This window comes from Coregonus clupeaformis, chromosome 11 (assembly GCF_020615455.1).
Source record: "Coregonus clupeaformis isolate EN_2021a chromosome 11, ASM2061545v1, whole genome shotgun sequence".
NCBI lineage: Eukaryota > Metazoa > Chordata > Actinopteri > Salmoniformes > Salmonidae > Coregonus > Coregonus clupeaformis.
Genome location: NC_059202.1, coordinates 24,852,160 through 24,878,837, shown reverse-complemented (window position 1 = coordinate 24,878,837; position 26,678 = coordinate 24,852,160). Strand labels below are relative to the sequence as shown.

Genomic DNA, 26,678 nt, shown 5'->3' with positions numbered 1-26,678 from the left:
ACTGCCCGCTCCATGATCTCGCCCTCACGGTTGACAACTCCATTGTGTCCAGAGTGCAAAGAGCCTTGGCGTGACCCTGGACAACACCCTGTCGTTCTCCGCTAACATCAAAGCGGTGACCCGATCCTGCAGGTTCATGCTCTACAACATTCGCAGAGTACGACCCTACCTTACACAGAAAGCGGCACAGGTCCTAATCCAGGCACTTGTCATCTCCCGTCTGGATTACTGCAACTCGCTGTTGGCTGGGCTCCCTGCCTGTGCCATTAAACCTCTACAACTTATCCAGAACGCTGCAGCCCGTCTGGTGTTCGACCTTCCCAAGTTCTCTCATGTCACCCCGCTCCTCCACACACTCCACTGGCTTCCAGTTGAGGCTCGCATCTACTACAAGACCATGGTGCTTGCCTACGGAGCTGTGAGGGGAACGGCACCTCCTTACCTTCAGGCTCTGGTCAGACCCTACACCCAAATGAGGGCACTACGTTCATCCACCTCTGGCCTGCTAGCTCCCCTACCTCTACAGACACACAGTTCCCGCTCAGCCCAGTCAAAGCTATTTGCTGCTCTGGCACCCCAATGGTGGAACAAGCTCCCCCACGACGCCAGGACAGCGGAGTCACTGACCACCTTCCGGAGACACTTGAAACCCTACCTCTTTAAAGAATACCTGGAATAGTATAAAGTAATCCTTCCCCCCATAAAAAAAAGAAGAAAAAAGTGGTTGTCCCACTTGCTATGAGAAGTTGAATGCACCAATTTGTAAGTCGCTCTGGATAAGAGCGTCTGCTAAATGAGGTAAATGTGAATGTAAAATGAGAGAAATAAGCTTTTTGTGCATATGGAACATTTCTGGGATCTTTTATTTCAGCTCATGAAACATGGGACCAACACTTTACATGTTGCTTTATATTTTTGTTCAGTATAAATGGAGTGTCACGGATTTACGTATAGAATAATACGAAATGCTCTGAGACCAGGTTGCAACCCACTTCGTGGTCCTATTTTCGTGGACAGATGTTGGGTGGAATAAACCCTTTCGCTTTGCCTGTGCCGCTCTGGCTTAAAGCCTATTTTCTTACAAATCATGCCTGCGTGGGGTGTGGTAGTCCTGAGAAATAAACCAGTCGTACATTAGTCACACGATTTTACAGTTTACCTCGTAATACTCTACAACCAAACTATACATACCGAGTCCTCTGCCTATGGGTCAACCCTAGTTACCCCAGCCACAAAGTCATAAACCCCGCCCATTTCTACAATGTATCTTCTTAAAATCTGATTTTAAACCTATCCCTAACCTCAAACCTAACCTTAACCACACTGCTAAATTTATGCCTAACTGTAACCTTAAATTAAGCGCAAAAAGCAAACAAAATTATCGATAGGCCTATAGCCAATTTCGACTTTGCGGCTGTGGTAACTAGGGTAAACCCTGCCTTGTCCTCATTCTCGCATTGTAAGTGGTTGACCTACTTGTCAATCCAGTTATTGTTGCCGCCCCATACATCGCATGATTGTATGTGGCTGTAAAGTATCAGGATTTTCATGGATCACGCAGTTTAACGTACGTTTAAGTTGTTTTCTTTGTTAAATGATCTATGTCTATTTGTTTAAATTAATTTAAATGTGTTTTATGTACATTCACTTCTAATGAAGTAACTGATTTAGTGCTATATGCATGCCAAGGACAGGCTGGATATAGTCAGATAATAACAACATTATTAGCAATGTTGACATTTACATTTACATTTTCATAGCTACCAGCCCATTTACTCCCCATTTGATTTAGGGATTTAGTCAAATGTGTCGGCAACATAATGTAGTCTAGAGTCAAATGTTTTGGCAATTCATGTTTTAATTTGATCAGCTATTACGAATTAAGTACAGTCTATATTGTTTTTACGTTTGGACAGCTTGTCCTTTTTAAATAAAAGCCACAATAAGTCCGCGCCCAGATGTAATCGGTTTCCCTTATCCAACAATTAGGAAACGATACAATGTATTAATAGTTTCACTTTGTTTACACTTCCCCACTTCCTCTTTCGGCAATATCGGGGTCTGAGTGGAGCTTTGTTAGTCTCTCACGTATTGCAATCGATCGATGGACTTTCTCATGTTTGAAACCTTGTTGTGTGCGAACATAATCTACTTTCAGCGACAAGTAAAATGTTTAAAGGACAAGTGCACAATGTTTTCGCCTTCCGGGGATTGATAGTCAGACATTACCCTGTCCTTACGCAACAGTTTGCAATGACCGCAATCTTGTTTCAGCCACAACAAAATCTGTTCCACTCAGAAGATACAACTAACGTTATGCAATTTAAACACAGACATACACAATATATAATACTGTGCACATTTGCACCCATCACGTTAAACTGCTTTACTAGGCTAAGATAGAGAGAGAGAAATAACGTTAATAAATAAGAAAGGAAGAACCAAAGAAAAAGACAGTCACAGCTGAATTAAGAAGTGTGATACAGTATTTTAGAATTTGCTGTATGCCTAACTGTCTGCCTGCATATTTTATAGACATATTTGCCTTTGGAGCCTGAGTGCCAACCTAATAATATCCACTTCACTTATCATAGATAAGACTAAGCAAAACTCTCAGTGCAGTAAATGATAGGTGTGGAGGTGAGGCCATGGCTGCTGTGTTAAATATGATCTCTATGTAACCTAACATGCTGACCACACCGTCCGTGTTGCGTGCTATAGCATTGCAAAATAAATGTACACATACATGTTATTCAATCATTGAATCCAAACTGCTCGCGCGTGTCAACAAGCGTCTGTATAGCCAGGCGCTAAAATAGAATTTGATTATATTTTTGATGCTTGACATGTTAAAGGGTCCCTCCTCTCCCATCTCCTCATTAGGAGCATATAACCATGTGGGTAATTGAAAGATGAACTGAGGTCCACACTCCAGTCCAGTTGGTGGTGGTAATGCACCTTAAAGTTGGTTGCCAACCACCATATAAAGTCCACAGAAGAAGAAAAAGACTGAAGAAGGAGAGATTACTAGAAACAAACTAGGTTTCCCCTTTTATCTGTGGATTAATCGTCGGAGTAGAGAACACACGATTTTGTGTGACTCAAAGTGTCAGAATTCTACAAAGATCCAGAAAAAAAGGACATTGTGCATTTCAGGTAAAATAACAACGCAATGTTTATATCCCAGGACAAATTAGCTAGCAACATCAAGCTAGCTAGCTAAATGTCCATGAATGTTTCATGCGTTTTGACCTGTCCCCAAATTAATATAGTTGGTTCAGAGTTCTTTTTGATATTTCAACCTGCGTGTCCAGATTGCGTCTGGTGTGGATGGACAAAATCAACATGCGCGCGATGCGCGTGCCCAGTCTAGTCAGCATGTAATGTAGCTGGCATAAAAGAAAAGCCTGAGCAGCGTTTCATTTTTTATGGCCCTGACAAGAGAAAAAAACAGTTGGGGAAGGTTCTCTTCTGCACTGGTGAATCAATCCAGTAAATGTGGAGGAGGAGGAGTTACATGCTGACTACACTGGGCACGCACATGCGTCCGCATGCGTACATATTGATTTTGTCCATCCACACCAGATGAGATCATGACATGCAGGTTGAAATATCAAAAAGAACTCTGAACCAACTATATTAATTTGGGGACAGGTCAAAACACATGAAACATTCATGGACATTTAGCTAGCTAGCTTGCTGTTGCTAGCTAATTTGTCCTGGGATGTAAACATTGGGTTGTTATTTTACCTGCCCCAATGCATAGTGCCAACTGTAAAGTTTGGTAGAGGAGGAATAATGGTCTGGGGCTGTTTTTCATGGTTCGGGCTAGACCCTTAGTTCCAGTAAAGGGGAATCTTAACGCTACAGCATACAATGGCATTCTAGACGATTCTGTGCTTCCAACTTTACATTTTAGTCATTTAGCAGACGCTCTTATCCAGAGCGACTTACAGTTAGTGAATACATATTTTTTTATACTGGCCCCCCGTGGGAATCGAACCCACAACCCTGGCGTTGCAAACGCCATGCTCTATCAACTGAGCTACATCCCTGCCGGCCATTCCCTCCCCTACCCTGGACGACGCTGGGCCAATTGTGCGCCGCCCATGAGTCTCCCGGTCGCGGCCGGCTGCGACAGAGCCTGGATTCGAACCAGGATCTCTAGTGGCACAGTTAGCACTGCGATGCAGTGCCTTAGACCACTGCGCCACTCAGTTTGGGGAAGGCCCTTTCCTGTTTCAGCATGACAATGCCCCCGTGCACTAAGCGAGGTCTATACAGAAATGGTTTGTCGAGATTAGTGTGGAAGAACTTGACTGGCCTGCACATAGCCCTGACCTCAACCCCATCGAACACCTTTGGGATGAATTGGTACGCCGACTGCGAGCCAGGCCTAATCGCCCAACATCAGTGCCCTACCTCACTAATGCTCTTGTGGCTGAATGGAAGCAAGTCCCCGCAGGAATGTTCCAACATCTAGTGGAAAGCCTTCCCAGAAAAGTGGAGGCTGTTATAGCAGCAAAGGGGGGCCCTACTCCATATTAACGCCCATGATTTTGGAATGAGATGTTCGACGAGCAGGTGTCGACATACTTTTGTATGTGGTGTATGTGTACATGCCGTATAGCGTATGTGTACATTTATTTAGCAACGCTCACACACGCAACGCGGCTGGTGTGGTCAGCATGTTAAGGTGGAGTGTTGCCTAGTGTCGCCTTGTTAATACAGAGTTTCTAAAACCAGAGGCGAGACTTGCGAAACTGACTTGCGAAACAGACCAAGCAGACCAGGCCGGGGTTTGAGAAGTCAAAGGGAGAAGTGAAAAATCTTAGTACATTTTCTCGAAATGTAAAGGCACAACCTAGATTCGAGCCAATGTCTTAACTAGTTGAACATGTTAATACTCCAACCTTGTGAAAGTGAAAAACTTCATTTTTGTTCAAAACAACTTTATATCGAAGAAGTGTCTTTGATTTGATGGCCTCCACATGCTCAGTTCGGTGCGAGATGACCATTAGACCCGCTGACATATTTCTACGCATGAGCTAAGCTAGCCAACGTCGCCATGACATCGCCTACAAGTGTAATCAGGGATTTCTATTGGAGAAGCAGTTTCTGCCTATCTTTTAGACTGTACTGTCTTTGTTGTTAACGTCCAAAAGCGGTAGGCGCGTCACAGGCTCTCTTTCCATTTCCCATGAAAAGCAGATGCATCCAGTTGTTCTGGCCTCGCAGAGGGTGATCTCTATGCAACCAGACAGCCAATAACACCATATTCTAAAAGTGAGTTCCATGTGGAGCTCATAGAAAAACTCACAACCTAAAAGTACATCTAATTCTTTCTTTCTCAGACTTGTCTTGTGTTGAGCCAACACTGAGCTGACAGGCTTATGCACCAGCATACATATTTCTCATTTTTAGCCACAACCTAGGTGGAGTTCAAACCACAAGTTGGGAAACACTGCATGGTCTCCAGTGGTGCTTAGAAATGTGTAATGAACGTGTGTGTGTGTGTTTGACTGTATGTGTGTGTGTGTGTGTGTGTGTTTGACTGTATGTATGTGTGTGTGTGTGTGTGTGTGTGTGTGTGTGTGTGTGTGTGTGTGTGTGTGTGTTTGACTGTATGTGTGTGTTTGCATGCATGTGTGTGTGTGTGTGTGTGTGAGTGGGTGGGTGTGATATAGTGAATGAATGACAGACAGACAGAATGTGAAAGGGATGTAGTACTGTGATGTAGGGCTGGTCCATTTTTAGCCCAGTGGGACTATCTAACTTGTTTTTTCCCCCGCAAAATTATCATTATGTGGCTAATAATGGGGGGCAGATTTTTGGTCCCAGTCCCCCCCACCCGTGTGTGTGTGTCAGTACATAATTGTCTTTTGTTCCTGACTGTCCATCTGATTCTCTGATTCAGCAGACTGTGTATCACCCAGTGACCTGGTTGCCATAGAGCCTGTCGGACCATGGCTGCCGGTGTGGCTGTGGGGGAGAGCCAGCTTCAGAGGATTATCAGAGATCTGCATGGTACACTGCCATTGTGTGTTTGTGTGCGTGACTGCGTGTGACTTCTCGCGTGTCAGTCCCTTTGTAACAACGAGTGTGTCCGGGCCTGTGTGAATGTTACAGGGGTAGACCGCCACTGTAAAAGAAAGATAGAAAGAGAGTAGGATCACAGAGGTAGAGAAAGTGACAGAGGGGTTGCAGTGGCCTAGATGTGACTGGCTTGGTCTTGGTTACAAGCCCAACAGCATTTCTTTCCACACATTGGTTGTCCCGTCTCCTCATTGGAAGGACATCATGGAGCCGACCCTCTCCCCCAGCCCCCGGGGTGTGCCCCCCAGGGTGTGGCTGGGGCGACAGAGAGGCCCTGTCAGCATGCAGCGAGAGATAGAGGGGGTGATTAGCCTCAGGGTGCACCCGTCGCAGGTGTCTTTCCTGTTTTTACGCTGGATGAGAGGCAAGTGGGTAATTGTACTGAGCTGGGACATGTGAGGAAGGTGAAAGGGGACTGGGGGATGTCTGTTTGGAGGAAGAGGTTGTGGGTAGGGATTGGGGAGACATGCCTGGGTGGATATACTGGGCTTTCAACTCTGTTTTGACCTGGATATTTAAATGTATCCAGGGCTCTGTGAGGATATTACATATGACTGTGTGTATGTTTGGTGCATTGTAATGGTTTCTAGAAGTTCCAGGGTTTCTGTGCCCACTCAAAACGTTCCACAGATACCGTGCCTATTGGCCTAGATCGATTTGAGTTGTTTTCCCATTTAGTTCAAGAGAAAGAGGCTACCAGGTCAGGGACAAATCACAGCAATGTGTTTCTCTCAACAGGTAAAGGGCATGTAGCTAGTGTCGTAGAAACTCTCAGTTCCTGTCAGCTGTGTCTGAGTGAGGGGAATGCTTGTGTGAAGTACATGTATTTGTATGCCTTTCTGAAGTGTGTTCTCTCTCTCTCTCTCTCTCTCTCTCTCTCTCTCTCTCTCTCTCTCTCTCTCTCTCTCTCTCTCTCTCTCTCTCTCTCTCTCTCTCTCTCTCTCTCTCTCTCGTCCTCTCTCGCTCTCTCGTCCTCTCTCTCTCTCTCTCGTCCTCTCTCTCTCTCTCGTCCTCTCTCTCTCTCTCTCTCTCTCTCGCTCTCTCTCTCGCTCTCTCTCTCGCTCTCTCTCGTTCTCTCTCTCTCGTCCTCTCTCTCTCTCGTCCTCTCTCTCTCGCTCTCTCTCTCTCTCTCTCTCTCGTCCTCTCTCTCTCTCTCGTTCTCTCTCTCTCTCGTCCTCTCTCTCTCTCTCGTTCTCTCTCTCTCTCTCTCTCTCTCTCGCTCTCTCGCTCTCTCTCTCTCTCTCTCTCTCTCGTCCTCTCTCTCTCTCGTCCTCTCTCTCTCTCTCGTCCTCTCTCTCTCGTCCTCTCTCTCTCTCTCGTTCTCTCTCTCTCTCTCGACCTCTCTCTCTCTCTCTATCCCTCTCTCTCTCTCTCTCGTCCTCTCTCTCTCTCGACCTCTCTCTCTCTCTCTTTCGTTCTCTCTCTCATCCTCTCTCTCTCGTTCTCTCTCTCGTCCTCTCTCTCCCCCTCTCTCTCTCTCGTCCTCTCTCTCTCGTCCTCTCTCTCTCTCTCTCTCGTCCTCTCTCTCTCTCGTCCTCTCTCTCGCTCTCTCGTCCTCTTTCTCTCTCTCTCTCTCGTCCCTCTCTCTCTCTCGTCCTCTCTCTCTCTCTCTCTCTCTCTCTCGTCCTCTCTCTCTCTCTCTCTCTCTCTCTCTCTCTCTCTCTCTCTCTCTCTCTCTCTCTCTCTCTCTCTCTCTCTCTCTCTCTCTCTCGTCTCTCTCTCTCTCTCTCTCTCTCTCTCTCTCTCTCTCTCTCTCTCTCTCTCTCTCTCTCTCTCTCTCTCTCTCTCTCTCTCTCTCTCTCTCTCTCTCTCTCTCTCGTTCTCTCTCTCATCCTCTCTCTCTCGTTCTCTCTCTCGTCCTCTCTCTCTCTCTCTCTCTCTCTCTCTCTCTCTCTCTCTCTCTCTCTCGAACCACAGATGCTGTTGCTGAGCTCACTAAAGAGTACAGGGAGAACGGGGAGCCAATCACAGATGATAGTCCCAATCTGCAGAAATTCTCCTACAAACTGGAGTACCTTCTACAGGTGAGTCCCTCAATGTTCATAGACAGTGAGATAGTACGAACAGTGTTTTCCCGTTCTTCAGTCGGGTCAAAGGCCCCAAAGCAACATCCAGGACTGGTTAATGAATCAATACAATGTATAGAACAATCTTCTATAGAACAATCTGCTTTTTAGTCCAGGATTAGGTTTAATATGTGTTCAGGAAACCACCTTACAGAGTCCAAGTCAAATCAAGGCCAATCTGGCATGCTCACCAATATGGCATTGTTCACATCTCTATAAAGTAGGTCATATACAATTTGTCGCTAACACGTCATCTACGCTATTCAGTTTGACCAGAAGGAGAAGACGACATTTCTTGGCACCAGAAAAGACTACTGGGATTATTTCAGCGACTGTCTGGCCAAGATCAAAGGAGCCAACGATGGTATCCGCTTTGTCAAATCCATCCCAGAGGTATATAGAGTTCAGCACTTTTTAAAAGTCAATTATAAGGATCATTAACTGTTATTACACAATGTATAGTAGTAATTCATATGTAATGACATTCTATCTTTAGAGCTTTTTACCACCTTTTTAAACACTACTGTCACCATTTCTGTGCACCCTCTATCTCAAGTTATGGATACCATTGCAGTTTTGGGTCTTATTGTGTCACCAAATGTGAAATAACGAAGGAACAAATTAACTTCATCTACAAATGATCTACCAAATCTGCTTTGACGCATATTTCACAACGGTGATCCCTGTTGTGATTTAAAGGGATAATACTCCTGACATTGCAGCTGTTATGGATTGCATTATTAACGTAGATTGTCTGTCTCACTGATAAGTCGTTATAATGGCATGGAGGAATTTGGCATTCTGCTGGGTAGTGGATACTAGCCATGAAAAACAAATAATCTTTGTTAACAGGATCTACACAACAGATGTCGTTGAATATGGATGATTGATTATAGGAATGAAAATGTTGATTTTAACTATCCTTTTAATGGACACATTCAGGAAGCACATACAGTGCCTTCAGAAAGTATTCAGACACCTTGACTTTTTCTACATTTTGTTATAGCCTTATTCTAAAATGGATTACATAAAAACATTTCCTCAGCAATCTACTCACTTTACCCCATAATGACAAAGCGAAAACAGGTTCTTAGACATTTTTGCGATAAAAACAAATAAAATAAAATACAATAAATACCTTATTTACATAAGTATTCACACCCTTTGCTATGAGACTCGAAAATGAGCTCAGGTGCATCCTGTTTCCATTGATCATCCTTGAGATGTTTCTACAACTTTATTGGAGTCCACCTGTGGTAAATTCAATTGATTGGACATGATTTGGAAAGGCGCACACCTGTCTATATAAGGTCCCACAGTTGACAGTGCATGTCAGAGCAAAAACCAAGCCATGAGGTCGAAGGAATTGTCCTTAGAGCTCCGAGACAGGATGGTGTCGAGGCACAGATCTGGGGAAGGGTACCAAAAGATTTCCGCAGCATTGAAGGTCCCGAAGAACACAGTGGTCTCCATCATTCTTAAATTGAATAAGTTTGGAACCACCAAGAGACTTCCTAGAACTTGCCGCCTGGCCAAACTGAGAAATTGGGGGAGAAGGGCCTTGGTCAGGGAGGTGACCAAGAACCAGATTTTCACTCTGACAGAGCTCTAGAGTTCCTCTGTGGAGATGGGACAACCTTCCAGAAGGACAACCATCTCTGCAGCACTCCACCAATCAGGCCTTTATGGTAGAGTGGCCAGACGGAAGCCACTCCTCAGTAAAATGCACATGACAGACCACTTGGAGTTTGCCAAAAGGCACCTAAAGACTCTCAGACCATGATAAACAAGATTCTCTGGTCTGATGAAACCAAGATTAAACTCTTTGGCCTGATGCCAAGCGTCACGTCTGGAGGAAACCTTGCACCATCCCTACGGTGAAGCATGGTGGTGGCAGCATCAAGCTGTGGGGATGTTTTTCAGCGGCAGGGACTGTGAGACTAGTCAGGATCGAGGGAAATATGAACAGTGCAAAGTACAGAGAGATCCTTGATGAAAACCTGCTCCAGAGCGCTCAGGACCTCAGACTGGGGCGAAGATTCACCTTCCAACAGGACAACGACCCTAAGCACACTGCCAAGACAATGCAGGAGTGGCTTCTGTGCAAGCCTCTGAATGTCCTTGTGTGGCCCAGCCAGAGCCCGGACTTGAACCTGATCGAACATCTCTGGAGAGACCTGAAAATAGCTGTGCAGCATTCTCCCCATCCAACCTGACAGAGTTTGAGAGGATCTGCAGAGAAGAATGGGAGAAACTCAAGAAGACTTGAGGCTGTAATCGCTGCCAAAGGTGCTTCAATAAAGTACTGAGTAAAGGGTCTAAATACTTATGTAAATGTCATATTTTAGTTTTCTATGTTTAATAAATTAGCAAAAATGTCTAAAAATCTGTTTTTGCTTTGTCATTATGGGGTATTGTGTGTAGATTGATGAGGTGAAAAAAACAATTTAATCAATTTTAGAATAAGGCTGTAACGTAACAAAATGTTGAAAAAGTCAAGGGATCTGAATACTTTCCGAAAGCACTGTACGCTAATTTAAGGCCTCATTGGTGCTGCAGATGAACAGCTATCACATATATTTGCTGTACGGTACTGTGAATATGTCCTTTAATTTCCCCTTCCAGCTGAAGACTTCTCTGGGGAAAGGCAGGGCTTTCATTCGTTACTCCCTGGTGCACCAGAGACTGGCCGACACGCTGCAGCAGTGCCTGATGAACCAAAGGGTGACCAGGTAAAACTCTACCCAGAACAGGATTCACAGATGATCAGTTGTTGAAATCCCTGAGGGATAGAGGGGTTCATGTCTCAAATAAATATCACACTTTGGACCTGCAAAGTGAGAAGACACTTTTTGTTTCACATCTCAAACCTGACCCCACTTCGGCAACAGTTTTAGGTATTAAACATGGATGCGTAGGTCATAGGTTCAAATTTGGGATAGTGTTTGGCTAAATTAAGACACTTGTTTATGTTATAGACTACTATTCTGAAATCGATTGTTTCAAGTAAACAACGTTTCCTCCCTGATTCTTGTTAGCGCCTTTCATTTCTCTTTTCCCTTGTGGTGTTTTACTTCTGTAAACATGTTTCCCAGTTCCTCAGGTGAGTAAACACAGTGTGCCGGTTCTTATGTTACCAAAGGTTACTGGAAGCAGTGTCCAGTGGGAGGGGATTAGACATTGTCTGACTGAGTAGAGATACAGTATATTGTGCCGATCCGCTACTCGAAAAGTCTCCCGTTGTACAGAATCATGTCCCCCATCTATCCTCAGAGTTCGTACTGCTTGGTGACCTAAACTGGGATATGCTTAACACCCCGGCCAACCAACAATCTAAACTAGATGCCCTCAATCTCACACAAATTATCAACGAACCTACCAGGTACAACCCTAAATCTGTAAACTAAATCTAAATACACCTCCGCTGTCTTCAACCAGGATCTCAGCGATCACTGCCTTATTGCCTGCGTCTGTAATGGGTCCGCGGTCAAACGACCACCCCTCATCACTGTCAAACGCTCCTTAAAACACTTTAGCGAGCAGGCCTTTCTAATTGACCTGGCCCGGGTATCCTGGATGGATATTGACCTCATTCCCTCAGTAGAGGATGCCTGGTTGTTCTTTAAAAGTGCTTTCCTTTCAATCTTAAATAAGCATGCCCCATTCAAAAAATTCAGATCTAAGAACAGATATAGCCCCTGGTTCCCCTCAGACTTGACTGCCCTTGACCAGCACAAAAACATCCTGTGGCGTACTGCATTAGCATCGAACAACCCCCGCGATATGCAACTTTTCAAAGGCTAGCTTTTTCAAACAGAAATTTGCATCCTGTAGCACTAACTCCAAAACGTTTTGGGACACTGTAAAGTCCATGGAAAATAAGAGCACCTCCTCCCAACTGCCCAGTGCACTGAGGCTAGGAGACACTGTCACCACAGATACAGTGGGGAAAAAAAGTATTTAGTCAGCCACCAATTGTGCAAGTTCTCCCACTTAAAAAGATGAGAGAGGCCTGTAATTTCCATCATAGGTACACATCAACTATGACAGACAAATTGAGAAAACAAAATCCAGAAAATCACATTGTAGGATTTTTAATGAATTTATTTGCAAATGATGGTGGAAAATAAGTATTTGGTCACCTACAAACAAGCAAGATTTCTGGCTCTCACAGACCTGTAACTTCTTCTTTAAGAGGCTCCTCTGTCCTCCACTCATTGCCTGTATTAATGGCACCTGTTTGAACTTGTTATCAGTATTAAAGACACCTGTCCACAACCTCAAACAGTCACACTCCAAACTCCACTATTGCCAAGTCCAAAGAGCTGTTAACGGACACCAGAAACAAAATTGTAGACCTGCACCAGGCTGGGAAGACTGAATCTGCAATAGGTAAGCAGCTTGGTTTGAAGAAATCAACTGTAGGGAGCAATTATTAGGAAATGGAAGACATACAAGACCACTGATAATCTCCTCGATCTGGGGCTCCACGCAAGATCTCACCCCTGGGGTCAAAATGATCACAAGAACGGTGAGCAAAAATCCCAGAACCACACGGGGGGGACCTAGTGAATGACCTGCAGAGAGCTGGGACCAAAGTAACAAAGCCTACCATCAGTAACACACTACGCTGCCAGGGACTCAAATCCTGCAGTGGCAGACGTGTCCCCCCTGCTTAAGCCAGTACATGTCCAGGTCCATCTGAAGTTTGCTAGAGTGCATTTGGATGATCCAGAAGAGGATTGGGAGAATGTCATATGGTCAGATGAAACCAAAATATAACTTTTTGGTAAAAACTCAACTCGTCGTGTTTGGAGGACAAAGAATGCTGAGTTGCATCCAAACACCATACCTACTGTGAAGCATGGGGGTGGAAACATCATGCTTTGGGGCTGTTTTTCTGCAAAGGGACCAGGACGACTGATCCGTGTAAAGGAAAGAATGAATGGGGCCATGTATCGTGAGATTTTGAGTGAAAACCTCCTTCCATCAGCAAGGGCATTGAAGATGAAACGTGGCTGGGTCTTTCAGCATGACAATGATCCCAAACACACCGCCCGGGCAACGAAGGAGTGGCTTCGTAAGAAGCATTTCAAGGTCCTGGAGTGGCCTAGCCAGTCTCCAGATCTCAACCCCATAGAAAATATTTGGAGGGAGTTGAAAGTCTGTGTTGCCCAGCGACAGCCCCAAAACATCACTGCTCTAGAGGAGATCTGCATGGAGGAATGGGCCAAAATACCAGCAACAGTGTGTGAAAACCTTGTGAAGACATACAGAAAAGCGTTTGACCTGTGTCATTGCCAACAAAGGGTATATAACAAAGTATTGAGAAACTTTTGTTATTGACCAAATACTTATTTTCCACCATAATTTGCAAATAAATTCATTAAAAATCCTACAATGTGATTTTCTGGATTTTTTTTTCTCATTTTGTCTGTCATAGTTGACGTGTACCTATGATGAAAATTACAGGCCTCTCTTATCTTTTTAAGTGGGAGAACTTGCACAATTGGTGGCTGACTAAATACTTTTTTTCCCCACTGTACATCTACAATAATCGAGAATTTCAACAAGCATTTTGCTACGGCTGGCCATGCTTTCCACCTGGCTACCACTACCCCGGCCACCAGCTCTGCACCCTCTGCTGCAACTTGCCCATGCCCCCCCGCTTCTCCTTTACACAAATTCAGACAGCTGATGTTCTGAAAGAGCTGAAAAATCTGGACCCCTACAAATCAGCTGGGCTAGACAATCTGGACCCTTTCTTTCTAAAATTAGCCCGAAATTGTCGCAACCCCTATTACTAGCCTGTTCAACCTCTCTTTCGTAACGTCTGAGATCCCCAGAGATTGGAAAGCTGCCGCGGTCATCCACCTCTTCAAAGGGGGTGACACTCTAGATCCAAACTGTTACAGACCTATATCCATCCTGCCCTGCCTTTCGAAAGTATTTGAAAGCCAAGTTAACAAACAGATCACCAACCATTTCGAATCCCACCGTACCTTCTCCGCTATGCAATCTGGTTTCCGAGCTGGTCATGGGTGCACCTCAGCCACGCTCAAGGTCCTAAACGATATTATAACCACGATCGATAAAAGACAGTACTGCGCAGCCGTCTTCATCGACCTGGCCAAGGCTTTGGACTCTGTCAACCACCGCATTCTTATTGGCAGTCTAAATAGCCTTGGTTTCTCTAATGACTGCCTCGCCTGGTTCACCAACTACTTCTCAGATAGAGTTCAATGTGTCAATTCGGAGGGCCTGTTGTCTGGACCTCTGGCCTTCTCTATGGGGGTGCCACAGGGTTCAATTCTCGGGCCGACTCTATTCTCTGTGTACATCAATGATGTCGCTCTTGCTGCTGGTGACGCTCGGATCCACCTCTTATGCGGACGACACCATTTTGTATACATCTGGCCCTTCATTGGACACTGTGTTAACAAACCTCCAAACGAGCTTCAACGCCATACAACATTCCTTCCGTAGCCTCCAACTGCTCTTAAACACTAGTAAAACTAAATGCATGCTCTTCAACCGAACGCTGCTTGCACCCGCCCACCCGACTAGAATCACTACTCTCGACGGGTCTGACCTAGAGTATGTGGACAACTACAAATACCTAGGTGTCTGGTTAGACTGTAAACTCTCCTTCCAGGCTCACATTAAGCATCTCCAATCAAAAGTTAGATCTAGAATCGGCTTCCTATTTCGCAACAAAGCCTCCTTCACTCATGCTGCCAAACATGCCCTCGTAAAACTGACTATCCTACCGATCCTTGACTTCGGCGATGTCATTTACAAAATAGCCTCCAACACTCTACTCAGCAAATTGGATGTAGTCTATCACAGTGCCATCCGTTTTGTCACCAAAGCCCCCTATACTACCCACCATTGTGACCTGTACGCTCTTGTTGGCTGGCCCTCACTACATATTCGTCGCCAAGCCCACTGACTCCAGGTCATCTATAAATCACTGCTAGGCAAATCCCCGTCTTACCTTAGCTCACTGGTCACCATAGCAGCACCCACCCATAGTCTGCGCTCCAGCAGGTATATCTCACTGGTCATCCCCAAAGCCAACACCTCCTTTGGCCGCCATTCCTTCCAGTTCTCTGCTGCCAATGACTGGAACGAACTGCAAAAATCTCTGAAGCTGGAGACTCTTATCTCCCTCACTAACTTTAAGCGTCAGTTGTCAGAGCAGCTTACCGATCACTGCACCTGTACACAGCCAATCTGAAATTAGCCCACCCAACTACCTCATCCCTATATCATTTATTTTGCACCGCAGTATCTCTATTTGCACATCATCTTTTGCACCTCTATCATTCCAGTGTTAATACGAAATTTTAACTATTTTGCACTATGGCCTATTTATTGCCTTACCTCCATAACTTACTACATTTGCACACACTGTATATATATTTTCTCTTTGTATTTTTGACTTTATGTTTTGTTTACCCCATATGTAACTCTGTGTTGTTGTTTTTATCGCACTGCTTTGCTTTATCTTGGCCAGGTCGCAGTTGTAAATGAGAACTTGTTCTCAACTGGCTTACCTGGTTAAATAAAGGTGAAATAAATAAATTAAATAAAAATTAAATAAACACTTGTGAAATGTATCTGTGTGTTTGTAAAAGGCATGTCCATTAGTCCATATTTGTACTTTTTGTAAGTGTCGAGGTGATTTAATATAACGAACAATCTAAGTATGTTAGTGAAGGTATTTCTATGTGAATGTGTTATACCTATCTCTCTTCTCCTTCCCCTGTCTATATGCTTCTCTCCATCTCCCTGCAGTGACTGGTACTATGCTCGCAGCCCCTTGCTGAAATCCCACCTCAGTGTTGACATCATAAGTCACCTGTATGAGCTCAATGATGTCCAGTTTGATGTGGCTTCCAGGGGTCATGACCTTGACTCGTCCTGGCCCACCTTTGCAAGGTAACCAATCGCAAAGGCATTCTGTTTATAAATGCACCCCATACTCAAGATGCTGTGTGTTGGATTGAGGAATTGATCAATTGTAGACACTTGGTGATGTCACATCACATGTGTGTTTTCTGATCTCCAGGAGGACACTGGGCATGCCCAACTCACCTGGCCACATGTGGAAACCACCCAGTCGCAGCTCCAGCATTAACAGCCTGGCCAGCACCTACTCACAGGTACTGACACAGCCCGCCTTCCTCCTCTGAGCGTTTACTCTACTGGGACTAATATGGTTCTATTATGATCTAGTCATATCTTGTCAGATCATACAGTATTTCTAGTCAAGTCTTAACAATGTGTCAAGTCTGCAGTACTCACTGTAATACCCTGTTCCCAGCAGGCTCATGAGTTCCCCGGCAGTCCTGAGTACGGCCCGGGCATGCTGAGCGAGCTGAACGAGTCGCTGCCTTCTGGCGTGGAGGTGAGCATGTTGGAAGAGCTCCGCCTGGAGCTGGACCAGTCAGAGCTGAAGCAGCGGGAGCTCCAGGACAGGGTGCGGCAGATGGGAGAGGAGGGTGCCGAGCTCAAGGGCATGGTGGTGGAGCTCCAGAGGCAGCTGGACGTGTCGCTGACCGCACAGGAGGAACAGCAGGGTATGCAAGGCACCCTGAAAGCCCTGGAGAGGCGGGAGGAGGCCTTGTCCTGCGAGCTGGAGACCCTGAGGGCTGGGGAGAGGGCCAGGGAAGCAGAACAGCGCCACCTCCAGGAGAAGCTGATGGCCGCAGAGGGGAGGAACGTAGAACTAATGGCCAAGCTGGATGGTGTGTTGGATGAGAAGGGCCAGCAGGCGACCAGCTATTTTGACTCAGCACAGAAGATCCACGAGCTGCTGGACAGAGTGAAGGAGGCAGAGGGTGGGAAGATAGTGGCTCTGGCAGAGGGAGAGGACAGGAGGAGGCAGGCCGAAAAGCTGGCAAATGAGCTAAGGGTCAAGGAGGTGGCAGCAAAGGAGGATGAGGCCAAGCTGGAGGCGCTGTCAAAGTCTGCTGCAGAGGAGAAGTCTAAGTTCACAGAGTGTGCAGAGGAGCAGTGTAACGCCATTGACAAGCTGCAGGGGGCGTTAACTTTGAGGGAGAAGGAGGCCATCAACCTGCAGAGGCAGCTGCATGACCTCCAGAGTGCTCTGGAAGAGAAGGGGATACAGGCCGAGGAGGCCAGGGACAGGGCGCAGGAGGAGAAAGAGGAGATCCAGGGAAGCATGGGCAATCTGAAAGAAGCCTTGGAGGTGGAACTCCTCTACCTGAAGGAGCAGTTGAAGACCAGAGAGGTGGAGCTGCTCTCCAGCACCCAGAGGCTCCAGCACCTGGAGGTCCAGAGCCGTAGCCTGACCACAGAGCGGGACGGCCTGAGTGCCAACCTCTCCGAACTGGAGGCCAGCGTCAGGGAGCAGGCCAATAGGATCGAGGAGTACAAGACCCAGTGCACCAACCTGATGGAGCTGAATGGGAAGTTGCTGGGCACAGTGAAGAGGAATGAGGAGCTGAAGAAGGAGCTGGCGGAGAGCCGGGCAGCCCTTGAGGGCGAGGTGGCTGCACTGAGGGCCTCTGACAAGCAGCTGAGGGGCCAGCTGGACGACGCCAAAGTGACTGTGGATGAGAAAGACTGGAGGCTGCGTGAAGAGAACCGGGCCTTGGATGAGAGTCTGCAGAGGGCAGCCATGGCTGCAGAGGTTTCTGACGCTGCCGGCAAACGGCTGGAGCAGGAGAACCAAGGCCTGAGGGAGGAGCAGGCCACAGTAAGGGCGGCCCTGAGCTCAATGCAGGAGGAGCTGAAGGCCATCCACGGGCAGATCGGAGAGCTGGAGAAGAGCTTGGGTCGGTCCCGCAGGAGTGAGGCCAGCCTGAAGGAGCAGCTCAAAGACCGGGAGGGCCAGCTAGAGAACCAGGAAAAGGGCTGTGTAGAGCTCCAGGCCAGGGTGGAGGCCCTAGAGGCCAGGGGAAGGGCACTGGAGAAGGCTAAGGCAGATGCAGAAAAGGCCTGTGCCAAAAAGACAAAGCTGATAGAGAGGTTCACCACCGAGAAGCAGACGGTGGAGAGAACCCAGCTAGAGAGGAGCTCTGCCCAGGCCAAGGAGAGCCAGGAGATAGCCGCCAAACTGACCATGGTGGAGGGCCAGCTGGAGGTGAACATGAAGGAAGTGATCAGGCTCCAGGCGGAAGTGCTGGATCTGAGGGTGCAGCTGAACACCTCTGCGGAGGACAGGATGAGGAGCCAGGCCCAGCTGGAGGTGACGGAGGCCCAGAGAGACGAACTCAGGACCCTAACAGAGCAGCTTAAAGCCCAGACCGAGGCACTCAACCAGAGGCACGTAGCCGAGCTCCTGCAGTGTAATGAGAGGGAAGAGGCTCTGAGCAGGGAGCGTGACCGGGTGGAGGCAGCCACCCGGACAGAATTGGCTGCCGCTGAGGCCTCCGCCAGGGGAGAGCTGGCCACACTCAAGGCCCAGAACGAGAGGCTGGCCATGGAGAATGTTGAGACACGCGAGGGCCTCCACCGGGCCAATACAGAGATGGCAGAGCTTGGGATGACCATCTGTAGACTGACAGCAGAAAGGGAGGAGGCCAAGGAAGGCTGGGCGGGGGAAGCAGGCAGGATAGGGGAGCTAGAGGAGCGGACGTCCAGGGAGGTGGAGCGGCTGGAGGCCAGCATGGCCACCCTTCGCCAGGAGAATGCCAGCCTGAGAGAGGAGCTGAGGATGATGGAGAACCTTCCGGCAGCCATGCTGGAGCTCCAAGAGAAGCTGGAGAAGGCGGAGGGCCAGGTGAGGAGCCTCAAAGACTCCAGTCAGGAGGAAATGGAGGCGGTCAAGTTCCAGATGAGCTCCGAGAGCATGAATCATCAGAACCAGATCAAGGTGAGTTTGACTGGAGTTCTGTGAAAAGCCTGGCCGTGGGGGAAACACGGACCGTAGCAAAATCATATCATTACGGCACCACATGAAAGGGCAGTTTATGCCGTATTTCCATACAGGATTTACCCCAGTGTTTTACCCAAAAGTCTCAGACTTCTGTTTCCATCTGTGCGGGCCGGCACCAGTGTCTCACTGGGCCATGGCTCAGGCGGACCTGCTCTCACTTGGGGCCAAAGCCATGCCACTGGTACTTTTCAGCTGACATTTAAATAACAATGGCTAACTGTGGACTTTAACACCTCGTCACAAAGCAACTGTTTTGATTGCTCTTCACAAGTCCTCACTGTCAGCCCTAGCTATGGAAACACAATGTCCTTAGTATAACATAATGGTGTATACACTAGTGTAACACTGGTGTTACAGTCGAAAAGCAGCATTAAGAGCAATGTGATAATCAGACAGACCACTTGGCACCATTTGAACACGTGTGTTTTGCTCTCTGTCCAGAGTGTGAATGATGAGCTGGGGAAACTGAGAGTCCAGCTGCCAAAAGAGCAGGAGAAGGTGTCCGGTCTGGAGGCCAAAGTCTCAGAGTTAGAGGTCTGTATCTTCACATTATTCACATACAGTGCATTCGGAAAGTATTCAGACCCCTTGACTTTTTCCACATTTTGTTACGTTACAGCCTTATTCTAAAATGTATTAAATTGTTTGTTTTCCCTTCATCAATCTACACACAATACTCCATAATGACAAAGCAAAAACAGGTTAACAATTTTTTTCAAATGTATTACAAATAAAAAACAGAAATATCACATTTACATAAGTATTCAGACCCTTTACTCAGTACTTTGTTGAAGCACCTTTGGCAGCGATTACAGCCTCGAGTCTTCTTGGGTATGACGCTACAAGCTTGGCACATCTGTATTTGGGGAGTTTCTCCCATTCTTCTCTGCAGATTCTCTCAAGCTCTGTCAGGTTGGATGGAAGGCGTCGCTGCACAGCTATTTTCAGGTCACTCCAGTGATGTTCGACCGGGTTCAAGTCCGGGCTCTGGCTGGGCCACTCAAGGACATTCAGAGACTTGTCCCGAAGGCACTCCTGTGTTGTCTTGGCTGTGTGCTTAGGGTCGTTGTCCTGTTGGAAGGTGAACCTTCGCCCCAGTCTGAGCTCTGCCAGAGTGACCATCAGGTTCTTGGTCACCTCCCTGACGAAGGCCCTTCTCCCCTGATTGTTCAGTTTGGCCGGGCAGCCAGCTCTAGGAAGAGTCTTGGTGGTTCCAAACTTCTTCCATTTAAAAATGATGGAGGCCACTGTGTTCTTGGGGACCTTCAATGCTGCAGACATTTTTTGGTACCCTACCCCAGATCTGTGCCTTGACACAATCCTTTGACCTCATGGCTTGGTTTTTGCTCTGACATGCACTGTCAACTGTGGGACCTTATATAGACAGGTGTGTGCCTTTCCAAATCATGTCCAATCAATTGAATTTACCACAGGTGGACTCCAATCAAGTTGTAGAAACTTCTCAAGTATGATCAATGGAAACAGGATGCACCTGAGCTCAATTTCGAGTCTCATAGCAAAGGTTCTGTATATAAGGTATTTCATTGGTAATACATTTGCAAAAATTTCTTAGAACCTGTTTTCACTTGTCATTACGGGGTATTGTGTGTAGATTGATGAGGAATTTTTATAATTTAATCAATTTTAGAATAAGGCTGTAACGTAACAAAATATGGAAAAAGTCAAAGGATACTTTCCGAATGCACTGTATGACAAGAGTACAATATAATAGACACAGTCTTCAATCCCTTGTCTGTAATGTCTTTTGTCTGTTATGTATTTTTCGTTATGTGTCGGACCCCAGTAAGACTAGCTGTCGCCATTGGCGTCGGCTAATGGGGATCCTAAGAAATCAAAATCAAGATACATACAGTAGAACACTTTGGGATACACTGGCACCGGAAAAAATAATTGGCTAAATGGCATGTCTGTTCAGCACTGTCTCTAGACCCAATTGAAATAGCTGCCATTGAAATAGCTGCCATTGAAATAGCTGCCATTTAAATAGCTGAAAGTAAAGAAGCAGTGATAAGAATCTGTAAGATGATGAAATAAATGGGGAGATGCCAAAGTGAGATGTGTCACATCCAGCCTGTCTGCTCTGGCGTACCTTTTTACGTTTTCATTAGAGATACCTAGGAATAAATATGAGGGAGGCCAAAGGGGCAAATAAATGAATATGAGAGAGAGGGCGAGAAGAGCAGGCCTGTACACACTTGACCGGGTTAATTCATACGACACAGATTAGAGCCCAGTGTTCATCAACCGAGTTTGATAAAACAGAGGTCTTAATCTCCTTCCTCTCCTAGAGAGGATGTGACACGTTGTAATTCATCTGCCTGTACTGTAATACTTTGCTATGATAATTGAGTGAAGAAGGAGAGAGATAGGCCGTTCATTTACAAAGCATCGCTCCTCTGTAGACTTCTTAATCCTTGGTCTATATTCATTTATCAACCGATCAAACACTATAAAGAATGGAGATGGTCGAATAAAAGGGTAAAAAGTTCACCTGTTTCTGAAAGGTTGTTTGTTCTTTTTTTTTTTACTACTGAATGTTATGATTATATGTGATGAAGGGGGTGAATGAGGAGTACTCACGGCTGATTGGAGAGAAGGATGCTCACATCACAAAGTCGGAAGCCGCCATTCGTCAGAGTGAGGGAGAGATTCAGCACCTGAGAGACTCTGTCACCAGGTAAGGCTATAACCCCGCCGTTTACCTATTATACCCCAAACAGAAAACAACCTCTCCATTTAGATGAACTAAGTAGCCCCTGTCTTTAAGATATATATTTTTAAACGCATCATACAGAATGGACAAGACAATTCTGTCTACTATTCTCTTATGTGAGTGGACAAGTCAGAGATGATGCAGTCAAAACCATGTAATCGTACACACTCCCTCTTCCATTCTCTTAAATTAACTGTCCAGTATTTCCAGTTTTCTATGAATTATGAACTATAATTAATTACAATATGAGTGAAATCGTTTTTCTTCCAAATCGTTTTTATTAAGTATGTTAAAAAACAGCTTTTATGTGTTGGAATTGTGTGGGCGTATACCGGTCATTCAAAATATTAATGCGAGTAGACCGCTGATTGGCCAGCTCTGCCAATGAGCCAACATGATATCATGTTCTATGAGGAAATAGCAAGCATTTTTTAAACAGTCTTTTTGAGATACAAATTTGAGGTGGGGTTTTTGAAGTGTTTTTTCTCCAATTTATGTTTTGGCCACAAATACAAGTTTAGGACGAGTCAACAACATTATTTGGGATGAGTTAACAGAATATTACCTTTTACAAATGTTCAGTGGACAGTTAAAGCCAATTTATGCTTATTCCAGAAATGCTATCCGGAGGCTCCGTACAGAGAGTGTAATGCACTGTGGAGCCTCCGGAGGCTTGCAAAGGCCAAATCGAGCTCCGTACCGCATCGCCGTGTGCCTCTCAAATTTTGTAACAATGCGGAGGGCTCCGTATAGCTCCACATTGACATGATTGGGAAGACGGTAGGTGGGGGCGGGAGGTCCTGTATAAATACAAACTAGCTTCCTTGACAACAGCTCGGCTCTGCTCCGCGAAGCGCAAGAAGTATGGATGCTCTGCCTTCTGTGGAGTCCGCATCGCAGTAAACGCTGCAGATGATGGATTGACCATGCAGAGCCTTTTACTTTCATATTTCTCTCTCCCTTATCTCTCTGTCATTTAGTGCTGAGGAGGCTCTCTCCACGGTCCAGGCGGTGTGTGAGGAGCTAAAGCAGAAACTGGAGCAGGCCGAGGTGGACAAACGTAGTTATTACCTCAGGACGACCGCAGAGATCGACGACCTCTACCGAACCAAGAGCACCCTGGAGGAGCGCCTCATCGAACTTATAAAGTACGATCTAGTCCCTCCTCTGCACTGTCCTGAGCGCGGGTAGAAAAACACAAAGCGACAGCTGAACCTTTGATCAGTAGATCTGGGACGGGCTTTTGTTTAGAAACTGGAAAGGGTGTTGATGTTGTTTTCTACCTTCGTTTGGGTGATCAGATAGCAAGGTATTTCTGGTTCTACCCTCTTGGCTGAGTCCTGTGGGGAGTGTGTCCTCTGAGGATGCTCTCCCATAGCGAGCACAGTGTCGGTCTTTGTAATGCCATCTCACCACTGACAATCTCATCTGATGAAAAGGAGGGAAGGAGGGAAAGGAAAAGAGGTGGATTGTGGAAAAGGATGTAGGTGAATGACACAGAGGTGGGTGAAAAATAAAGAAGTTGTTTGGAGACTAAGAGAGACCGCTTCTGAATTTCAAATCAACCCCTAGGCACTTCTGTAGGTGTGAAAGGATTGGTTAGGTGTATCCAATATGGCAAAATGGGCATCTAGACTACCAGAGGGCAAGATGAAAGAATTGCTATATATCTTATACATATCCGATTCTTTCAGATCTTTGCCTAGGAGTAGTCCAAGATATCAAAGAGGAAGACAGCGAGAGGGGGATATCAAGGAGGAAGACAGTGAGAGGGGGATATGAAGGAGGAAGACAGTGAGAGGGGGATATGAAGGAGGAAGACAGTGAGAGGGGGATATGAAGGAGGAAGACTGTGAGAGGGGGATATGAAGGAGGAAGACAGTGAGAGGGGGATATCAAGGAGGAAGACAGTGAGAGGGGGATATGAAGGAGGAAGACAGTGAGAGGGATATGAAGGAGGAAGACAGTGAGAGGGGGATATCAAGGAGAAAGACAGTGAGAGGGGGATATGAAGGAGGAAGACAGTGAGAGGGGGATATGAAGGAGGAAGACAGTGAGAGGGGGATATGAAGGAGGAAGACTGTGAGGGGGGGATATCAAGGAGGAAGACAGTGAGAGGGGGATATCAAGGAGGAAGACAGTGAGAGGGGGATATGAAGGAGGAAGACAGTGAGAGGGATATGAAGGAGGAAGACAGTGAGAGGGGGATATCAAGGAGGAAGACAGTGAGAGGGGGATATGAAGGAGGAAGACAGTGAGAGGGGGATATGAAGGAGGAAGACAGTGAGAGGGGGATATGAAGGAGGAAGACAGTGAGAGGGGGGATATGAAGGAGGAAGACAGTGAGAGGGATATGAAGGAGGAAGACAGTGAGAGGGGGATATCAAGGAGGAAGACAGTGAGAGGGGGATATGAAGGAGGAAGACAGCGAGAGGGGGATATGAAGGAGGAAGACAGTGAGAGGGGGATATGAAGGAGGAAGACAGTGAGAGGGGGATATCAAGGAGGAAGACAGTGAGAGGGATATGAAGGAGGAAGACAGTGAGAGGGGGATATGAAGGAGGAAGACAGCGAGAGGGGGATATGAAGGAGGAAGAGAGCGAGAGGGGGATATGAAGGAGGAGAGGAAAGAACAGAAAGCGACAGCTCTCTCTCTCTCTCTCTCTCTCTCTCTCTTTGTCTGTGTCTGTGTTTCTGTGTGTGTCTCTCTCTGTGAGTGTGTGTGTGTCTCTCTGTGTGTGTGTCTCTGTGTGTGTGTGTGTGTGTCTCTCTGTGTTTGTGTGTCTCTCTCTGTGTGTGTGTGTGTGTCTCTCTCTGTGTGTGAATCCTCCATTTGCATAGCTCTCATCCCAGTAGGGAATAAAACACAATGCCCGCTCCCTGGGGTGTCCTTAATTCCCTTCAATCTCTTTTGTTTATCTTCATTTACTCCTTCATTTTTTTATATTCCAACTGCTCATTGGCAGAGAGACATACATCAGAACGGGGTCGTTGGAAGTGCATGTTAAGTTAGATTAGGACAATTAATTAATTAATTAATTAGGACAAGAAACCATGCCTGAACAAACCTAACTGAGCAGATAATTGCCTGATGATCAGAGTGGAACAACCAGACTGATATAACCATGTTCTTTTTGGCAGCAGGTCCTGCACTCTAAAGGCATCCGCATGCTTCCCAGCTGGAAGAGTTTGTGCATATATTATGATGACATTTTGTGATGTTTTTGTTCGTTTTGGACTGCGTTAATGTTTTTTTCAGTTGTTCGGGCACACACATTTTTTTCTTGAGGCAAGCCGATGTCGGTAGCCGAAGTCTACGCCCCTTCGTCTGTGATTGGTCAACAGTAGGGATTCTTCAGCAAAGTCTTTGTTGTCATTCAACGAGAGACAACTCGTTTTCATGCACATTTTTTCATTGAGAAATACTGCACCAAACATCTTAGTTAGATGTAAACTTGGCGACTAAGATCTCCTCAGCAAAAAGTCAAAATTAATGACAGATTTCTTGAGTTATTTTAGATTAATTCTGTGTATACTGGCTACAGCGTCTCTAAATGGACAAACAGTACTATAGCCGCTTTTTTCACGTTTTTCAAGCGAATGTCTTTTAAGGGAGTATGCGAGCACACTCGTTCGGTTCGCCTAGCCGACTTCGGCTAGCCACCAGCCGAACTGAAGCATGCTGACGCCTTAACCCCCCACCTGTGTGTGTCTTTGTATGTCTTCATGTGATCTTTTGGGTCCTTTGTACTTCGATGCTGGATCCAAACATTCCAAATGTATTCACAGTGTGTATGTGCTCCGGCAGGGATAAGGATGTTCTGTGGCAGAAGTCGGACGCTCTGGAGTTTGAGCAGAAGCTGTGGACAGAGGAGCGTTTGTTACAGGACAAGGAGACCACCCACTGCCTGGGCTGCCAGGCCCATTTCACCTGGTGGCTACGCCGACACCACTGCAGGTGGGCACTGAGAGGGCGCTGACTCACTAGATGGCCTTGTTATGTCTTGTTACGGGAACAATGGACAACATGTTAAGCACTATTAGCTATTAGCAACACAACCAGATAGCAGAGGAAGAGTAGGCATTGATTGAGATTTCAACTGTTTTCACACACAATAGACTGCCAGTCCTGGCCAGGATTTGGTGTAGTGATCAGGGTAGGTGTAGTGGAAAAAGGAAGTACTGGCTGGACTCACAGGAAGCTGTAATGGGAATGCTTTTATTGTTTCTAGAGCTGACTGTTCAGCCTGGTCATGTCAGAGAGAGTCAGTGGCTTTGTTGACTCTTCAATGTTTTCCGTATCGTGGCTTCCATACACTACAGTCTGACTGGTAATTCAGTATTTGAATTTAACTTCTGAATTGATGTTGAGTGAAAAGGTGATCTGCTCTATCGCTAACCTTGTTTGGACTGTGATACAATAGTTTCCAGAATTGAGACAATCTGAGAGGTTTCATGTTTTGGGTGATACGATGCTACACTCTTCTTGTTTCAGGCTGTGTGGACGCATCTTCTGCTACTACTGCAGTAACAACTTTGTGATGACCAAGCACAGTGGGAAAAAGGAGCGTTGCTGCAGGGAGTGTTACTCCCAGCACAGCGCCGTGGTGGAGAGGTTCACAGAGGGTGAGCTGAGCCCCTCTGACACCCAGCCACCTCCCCCCGGAGTTGGGCCTCACTCACCTCCCGAACCAGCCCACTACAAACCCACTCCCAGGGTTAAAGGTGAGATATAGATGGACACACATATGCACACGCACAAATATCATAACCCCCAAGACATGCTAACCTCTCACCATTACAATAACGGGATGTTAGCTTTTTTGGGGGGGGTATGATATTTATGCGTCTGTAACTTTCGCACTCATCATTA

At 46.3% G+C, this 26,678-nt stretch overlaps 1 protein-coding gene across 2 annotated transcripts in view; it reads left to right on the top strand.

The window, feature by feature from the left end:
• Nucleotides 1-1,505: 1,505 nt before the first annotated feature.
• Nucleotides 1,506-26,678, top strand: part of LOC121576437 (FYVE and coiled-coil domain-containing protein 1-like) — a 47,932-nt gene continuing 22,759 nt past the window's right edge. Inside the window, exons 1-13 of one of the 2 annotated variants that reach the window (XM_045223494.1) lie at nucleotides 1,506-1,567; nucleotides 5,921-6,027; nucleotides 8,014-8,120; nucleotides 8,430-8,555; nucleotides 10,788-10,894; nucleotides 15,963-16,106; nucleotides 16,237-16,330; nucleotides 16,495-19,008; nucleotides 19,513-19,605; nucleotides 21,651-21,769; nucleotides 22,786-22,953; nucleotides 25,614-25,763; nucleotides 26,301-26,530. In XM_045223494.1, coding sequence (XP_045079429.1) covers nucleotides 5,967-6,027; nucleotides 8,014-8,120; nucleotides 8,430-8,555; nucleotides 10,788-10,894; nucleotides 15,963-16,106; nucleotides 16,237-16,330; nucleotides 16,495-19,008; nucleotides 19,513-19,605; nucleotides 21,651-21,769; nucleotides 22,786-22,953; nucleotides 25,614-25,763; nucleotides 26,301-26,530 — 3,913 coding nt within the window. In that variant the 5' untranslated portion in view covers nucleotides 1,506-1,567; nucleotides 5,921-5,966. Of the gene's footprint in view, nucleotides 1,568-5,920; nucleotides 6,028-8,013; nucleotides 8,121-8,429; nucleotides 8,556-10,787; nucleotides 10,895-15,962; nucleotides 16,107-16,236; nucleotides 16,331-16,491; nucleotides 19,009-19,512; nucleotides 19,606-21,650; nucleotides 21,770-22,785; nucleotides 22,954-25,613; nucleotides 25,764-26,300; nucleotides 26,531-26,678 lie in introns of both variants that reach the window. The other variant, XM_041889574.1, reaches the window with a different exon arrangement.